Below are 7,049 nucleotides of genomic sequence, written 5' to 3' on the forward strand. Positions count from 1 at the left end.
ATATATATATATATATTATATATATATCTCAATAGATTCTATTTTTTAAATATACATTATGTAATTCATTCTCATCAATATTAGCCACATATGTTAAGTTTTTACTATGTTTATATTATTTTATTCAATATTTGAGATTGAGATATGTATATGACAATATTAAATAATTATATACATTTTATTGTAAGATAATATCTCCTTAGATTTTTAGTTAAAAGCACAAATCTACTGATAGTATGCATTATTTTTTTTATGTATTTAGAGAATAGAATATTCTTCTCTTTCTATAATTATTTGAAGCAATAAACATTATAAAAAAGCTAAGAATTACATATTTCATTCAATTTACTCTGTTTTACATATATATTTAACTATTAGCATCACACATACATCAATCGAATCATATATACTAATCAAAAATTAGTTATATAATCAAAGTATAATATTAATACTTTCAATCGCACATTATTCATTTTAATCGCATATAATAATAGCATTAGTAAATAAGAATGCTGCAAAAAATTCAAAATATTGTTATTGTAATTAATCATATATCGTTCATGCAATTAATCTATTTGATATAAAATGAGAAAACGTGGGATATAAAAGTACTAAGAATAAATCTACTTCTATATGAATAAATGCGCAGCAAACTTTGACAAGTAAAGTAGGTACCATGTTATGCTCAATTACGAAGAAAAAAATATTTCAAATATCATTGATTAGTATTTTTCGTAAATGTTTCGATATAATTGAAGCATACAAGACACACAAAAGATTCCATCACCAGAAAATATTGAGAAGTTGTTTTCCATTTTCTTTTAAGTATTCAAAACTCGCGCAATTGATATTTTATTGACTGTACTCTACATTTGTGAAATTGATATCAATTATTATTACAGATATTATTTTATTTATACAGATTCTTTGTTTTATTGTAAAAAATATATACATATAATTATAACAATTAGGACGAATACTCTCCATTCAAAGAGGAAACAGGGCAAGAAAATAAGCTATCGCGATAAAAAATATTAACACAGATCGCATTAAAAATCCGGTAATATAACTAGGACAACGGAAACGTCGGCGATAAAACGTTTGTCCTGGTTCCTACCTTTAAGCTCGTCAAAGTCTACCAGACTCAGCTGAAGGTTACCTTTCTCCTCCTCCAATAATGCCACTTGATTGCCCAATCTAACGAGTTCTGCATTCGTATCGGATATCTAATAGAACACATATTATTATTTTCATAGACAGAAATTCGCGAACATATCCCAATTGATTAATATTTGATGCCCTCGAACAATATTAATTAATTGTATTTCCAATTAAACAGTCAGTAAAGCTATTTCACAGAAAATAAAACAAAAAATAAAAATTTATATATATTTTTCTCCAATTATAATTCATATTTTTTAACATTAAAATTTTTAAATAATATTTCAATAAGTTACCATTTTGAAGTTTTCCAGTTGCTTCTGTAAATTTTTCACTTTGCTTCTATGTTGAGCCTTTAATTTGATCATACTTTTATTTAAATCTTCCAATTCTTTTGTCAATTTTATTATCATATCTTCTTTAGATACCGCTTGTTCAGTTGACAATCTCACTGCAATATCGTTCTTCTCCGCTTCAAGTTCATGCACTTGTTTTTCAAGATCGATAATTTTATTGGAATACTCCTCATTTTTGGATGACATTTCAGCTACCTGCTTCTGCAACTCAGTCTTCGATTCTTCTTCTAACAATTTATTTGATTGTTTAAGTTCTTCTATCAAATTTTCAAGTTCTGCTATTCTGTTGTCTTTCTCGATGATTGCATCATTACCATCAACTACTAATTTACTAGTAATAATCTTATCCTGCAATCCAGCAATATTTTTTTGCAATTCATATTTCTCATCCAGAAGTTGTCGATTATTCTGTTCCAATTTCTCTATCCTGAATTGTAAATCCTCAACTGCTGGAGTTGTCACTATACCGGCACCAGATTCTAATTGAAATATCCTTTCTTTAGCTTCCGCCAATTTTATTTCGTATTCTCCTAATTGCTGAACAAGGTTGTCATTCTTTAATTTCAATGATGATTCTACAAGAATAAAATTTTCCTGCATTGATTTCATCACGTCTTTTGTTTCCGCTAAAGTATCCATAGTGGAACGCGAGAAATCCGCACTTGCCAATTCAGCTATTTTCTGTTCTTTAAGTTGATCTTCAAACCTAAGGGTATAAAGAATAAATTACTAATTAAGAAAACTTGAAATTTTAAAACATTATTCTATATAAGAAACAAATATCGTACAATATTACATGTAATAATATCAATAATTAATACATTTTACTATAATCTTATACAGGGTGTTAGTTAAGTATGTTGCCATACTCAACAGAGCGATTCTTTGGTTTATTTCAAGTAAAAAAGTCCATATAAACATGTGTTCTAAACGGCTTAGTTTTCGAAATAAAAAAATTTAAACGTGTAGTAATAATCTGTTTATTTAAAAGAAATACAGTTTGAACTAGTCAAAAACTAGTCAAAAACAGAAAAAAAAATAAATAAAAAACAGGCTTCAGTTCTTCTGATGAAATAAAACAATTAGATGAATTGTTGAAAACGTGTGTACAAGCTAACTGACCCGCAGCAACATCAAAACTGAAGTCTATTTTTGATTTCGTGACTTTGACTTTGTCACTTTATTTACGGTTGTGCGAATGGTAACTCACGTGAAGCAAGGCATATTTATGCAGGAAGATATCTCCAACGCAATTTACCGTTTCATCAAATATTTGCGAACATTCACCTGTATTTCGGAAACTAAGCCGTTTAGGACACATGTTTATAATATTTATATGGACTTTTTTACTTGAGATAAACTAAAGAATCGCTCTGTTGAGTATGGCAACATACTTAACCAATACCCTGTATATATATTTTATCTGATAAAAACTAAATATTTTCTTTGCGATTTCGATTAATAATACGAAAATATTTTGTTATTTATTATTCGCATAACGAAGTTATTTATTGAAATGTTATTTAATTTTATAATATAACAAAAATACATAATATACATTACACCAAAAAATATATTACCTATTAACTATATGCTCCAATTCTGATATCCTGTTATCTCTTTCCTCTAGTTGTTCCAATAGACTGACATTCTTATTTTTCAGAGACGTTTCGATCAAGATAAAATTTTCTTGCATCGTTCGCATTTCGTCTTTCGTATCTTCGAGAGTGTCCAACGTCGTCTTACCCTTTTTGGAAAGATCTGCAGACATAAGAGTAATCGCTTTCGTTTTGGAATCAATAACGGAGTCTTTCTCTTTTAAGTTTTCTCGAAGATCCAGAATAGTAGCTTCTAGCTCGATGATTTTATTATTTAGTTCCATAATTTTTTTTTCCTTTTCTTGAATATTTTGTATTTGAACTGGCGCCATCACCTTAAATTTAAAAAAGCAAAACAAAATTTTATCAAACTAAAAATAAACTAATAAATAAAAAAATAAACTAATAAATTTTATCATACTGTTGTAAAGTTTTTATGAATAAATTAACTATGCAGTCAATTATTTTTTTGTTACATTCATTAAATGTTATAAAAAATTATTAAAATAGGAAAATTATATGTTAAGAGAACAGATATAGAACTCACATTCGAAGTGATGACAAGAGGCCTAATTGGTGTAATATTTAGTTGATCCTTGTGTTCTGCTGCTACTAAATCCGTTTCATCCAATTGTTGCCTAATAGCTTCCACTTTCTCTTCCACTGCTCGTTTCGTTTCTGTCAATTCTTTGCTACGTTGCTCGAACACTTTCCTATTTTCTGCTAATTTTCGTTGAAGTAAAGAAGATTTTGCCTTTGGGGTTTTTGCTTGACTAATGTCATCAATTGTATCATCTGTTACATCCATTGCTGTAGATTCAGTCTTATGTGAATGCGTAGTATCTTTGGATGATGAAGCTCCTTCTTTACTACGACGTGATAACTTTGCTCTAGACTTAATCTTTGACAATCTTCGTGCATACTCCTAGATACACGAACAAAAAATAAATGTGCATACAATACATATATAATTACAGAGAACATTGTTTCAATAATAATACAAAACAATAAAAATTTTAACATCATTTTTCTCTTTCCTAGTAACTACTAAACAAAGTCCTATTATTTATTTTAATATCTGATATAATTTAAAATATTTGATTTTGAGATATTTATGAATTAAATTATATAATTTGACAATTAATCCACAAATAAAATCATTTACTTACATTCTTAAAATCTTTTCTCAATTTTTATTCAGTAATAATTCAAAGATATTAATGTATAAATATTAAATGAGAAACAGTTTCTTGGTTGTCATTCACATGATATGCAAATTTATAAATCAAAGAATGAGGTTTCTGAAATATTTAAGTACTTTAATAATTTATATTACCTGGACCTCCTCCTCCTTTCTCTTTAAACTTTGTTGATTCCTCATCATGATTTCTTTAAGAGATTCTAATTGATTTTTATTCTGCTCGCATGTCTCCGTGTGTACCACAGCCTCAGGAGGGCCGCCTTCCATCGTGCCTGATGATTCCTCAGACGTGCTCCACATTATGCACTGTACAAATAGAAACAACGCAAACCACTGCATTATCTGTTTTCCAACCTAACTGGGAATACACTCTGACAAGGGACAGCTGAAAGTTAATGACAGTGAAAGTTTTATCTAATATGGCAAAATAGAGTATCATCCAGTGCTCCCATTTTCTAGGTCTAATTGGATAGGGTCTAGACTGGGGCAAACTAATTGCATTAAGTCTCGACACAGATCAGACTTTTCACATTCCACCTCATTTCTACAAAATACTCAGTACAGAAACAACACCAAAGATCATGCATCTTTTTTCCGTCTGACTTCTAAGAGTGTCAACATTAACGATAATATTACCCAAAAAATGTAAGTGTTACAAATTAATATTATTAAACTTTATTAACATCATATCATTTTATTAATCAATTAATTATGTATTATTAGGATGTTTCAGAATTATTCCTTTTTATTTCTATTATTTATTAGTATTAATTCTTGTTTTCATTATTTTGAAAAATTAACGTTATTTTTTTTTCAGTTTTTTATCTTTAATAACTATATAATGTTAATCGCAAGAAAATATGCAGAAAATATCCAGATTATGCCTATAATTATAATACATAAAATTACAAATAGATAAAATTCATAAATAAATTATATAAAATTAACTCAAATTTTTTTTTAATAAATTAAATCTTTATTATAACCACGTATCCATTTATTTTTGATAAAAAAGAATATCATTTATATATTCTTGGGCAATACAGTGGATATACAGTTACAGTTCTCAATTTAATTTTGAGTTTATTTTATTTTATTTCAAAAATAAAATAAGATAGGATATATTGAAAATTTAAAAAAATTGCTTTGATACTTTTTCTATTTATTATATAAAAATAATTGATTATTGAATTTAAAACAAATTTATACTTTTTCTTAGGAAACAGCATAGAAAACTTTTACATACAAATATTTTGCTTCACATACACAAAAATATTTGCATTTTTTAAAGAATAATATCTGTATATTTTTATTAAAATTATATATTCATAATAACAGTACAAAATTAATATAAAGATTGTCTTTGGTATGTCTTTAATGAATGTTTATTAATTAAAAAACAATAGATAGAACAATACAAAAACAATAGATAGAACAATTCACACAAAAACAACAAAATATATTTTATATTCAACATAAACCTATATAAACTACATACTTCGTGTTATTATTTTCAATTGTTTACTTTATATTGTATTATTATCTTCAATGATATAACTGAATATAATTATTTTATAAATATAACAAAATATAAAAAAATTAATACAAAAAGGAGTTAAAAATGACAAAATATTTTTATATATCTGCATTTTTAAATTTCTAAGCTACATAATACATGTATATCAAGGTACATACATATATCAAGGACAAAAAATGCGCAAAAACATAACAAAAAATATCATAAAATAAAACAGCGGTATAAACAAATTTATAAAGACATACATATTAATTTCGTCAATTTAGCATAATCTTCGAAAACAAAAAAAAAACTAAGTCTTCAGATTTTTATTGTGAGTCGTAAGAGCAAGATCAACAATGCTGCTGACAGTGTAATTACAATTTTAAGAAAAATTCGCTTATAGGGGCACAGCATGCGGAATCCTAGTAAATCGGAAATACGTGGTCATGCAAAACTGTTCGGTTATCTGGAACGGACATATCGGACTTCACCGAACGTTGAACACGTAGCAAAGTGACGTAATCCACGCGAGGGACGCACGTGAAAGAAATGTGAGCGCGCGTTTTTCCAACGAAGAACAGGTACTCGCGGATGTCGTCGGGAGACGATCGAGAACGGGGAGACGCGATTTCCCGGTGCAACTTTTACGTACCTTCTGTTTGACGTCGCGTGAAGTGTCAGGAGGGTAACACGTCGCCGCTCATAATTAGGTCGCTCTGTCGCCGATCGCGGTTCCTCGGCGCTGCGAGTGAGCGCACGTCAGACACGCATACCACGGTGGAACGGCCCGCGGATATGCGATGATACGCGATAGCGAGTGAAAACGAAAATTCTACGTGAATCCGTGACAAGACCGAACCGACATCATCGTCGTCGTGCCATGATATTCTTACGGCCGGAAGTGCCGAAAGTACCGCCATGCGCGCCGCACCGTGTCGAGTGCCACCATCTTCTAGAAAAACAGAATTTCAATATTTACAGTTGGTAAATGTTTTCGTTATTAACGACAGATACCTAGATAAGTGAGAAATGACAATGGAATCGATGTCGAATCGACGTCAATTCGATGATTTAGACATCAAATCAACATCAATTCCATGTCGATTCCATTGTCAATTTTCACTGAGTGAAGGATACATTTGGAGAGACTAGTACTTTGTGGACGTGGCCAGATTCTATCTGTAGAGACTCTAGTACAACCCTGGTCCAAATGT

At 29.2% G+C, this 7,049-nt stretch overlaps 1 protein-coding gene across 5 annotated transcripts in view; it reads right to left on the minus strand.

The window, feature by feature from the left end:
• The window catches only part of LOC108726396 (golgin subfamily B member 1), a 20,446-nt gene extending 13,675 nt beyond the window's left edge, over nucleotides 1–6,771 (minus strand). For 2 of the 5 annotated variants that reach the window (XM_018453928.1, XM_018453925.1), the window contains exons 1-6: nucleotides 6,488–6,771; nucleotides 4,452–4,622; nucleotides 3,663–4,040; nucleotides 3,098–3,450; nucleotides 1,458–2,223; nucleotides 1,160–1,226 (exon numbers count right to left, since the gene is read on the minus strand). In XM_018453928.1, coding sequence (XP_018309430.1) covers nucleotides 1,160–1,226; nucleotides 1,458–2,223; nucleotides 3,098–3,450; nucleotides 3,663–4,040; nucleotides 4,452–4,616 — 1,729 coding nt within the window. In that variant the 5' untranslated portion in view covers nucleotides 4,617–4,622; nucleotides 6,488–6,771. Of the gene's footprint in view, nucleotides 1–1,117; nucleotides 1,227–1,457; nucleotides 2,224–3,097; nucleotides 3,451–3,662; nucleotides 4,041–4,451; nucleotides 4,656–6,487 lie in introns of those variants that run through there. The other 3 variants (XM_018453927.1, XM_018453924.1, XM_018453923.1) reach the window with 2 other exon arrangements.
• Between the last annotated feature and the right edge of the window lie 278 nt (nucleotides 6,772–7,049).

Source organism: Mycetomoellerius zeteki, unplaced genomic scaffold, assembly GCF_001594055.1.
Source record: "Mycetomoellerius zeteki isolate Tzet28-1 unplaced genomic scaffold, Tzet1.0 scaffold415, whole genome shotgun sequence".
Taxonomy (NCBI): Eukaryota; Metazoa; Arthropoda; class Insecta; order Hymenoptera; family Formicidae; genus Mycetomoellerius; species Mycetomoellerius zeteki.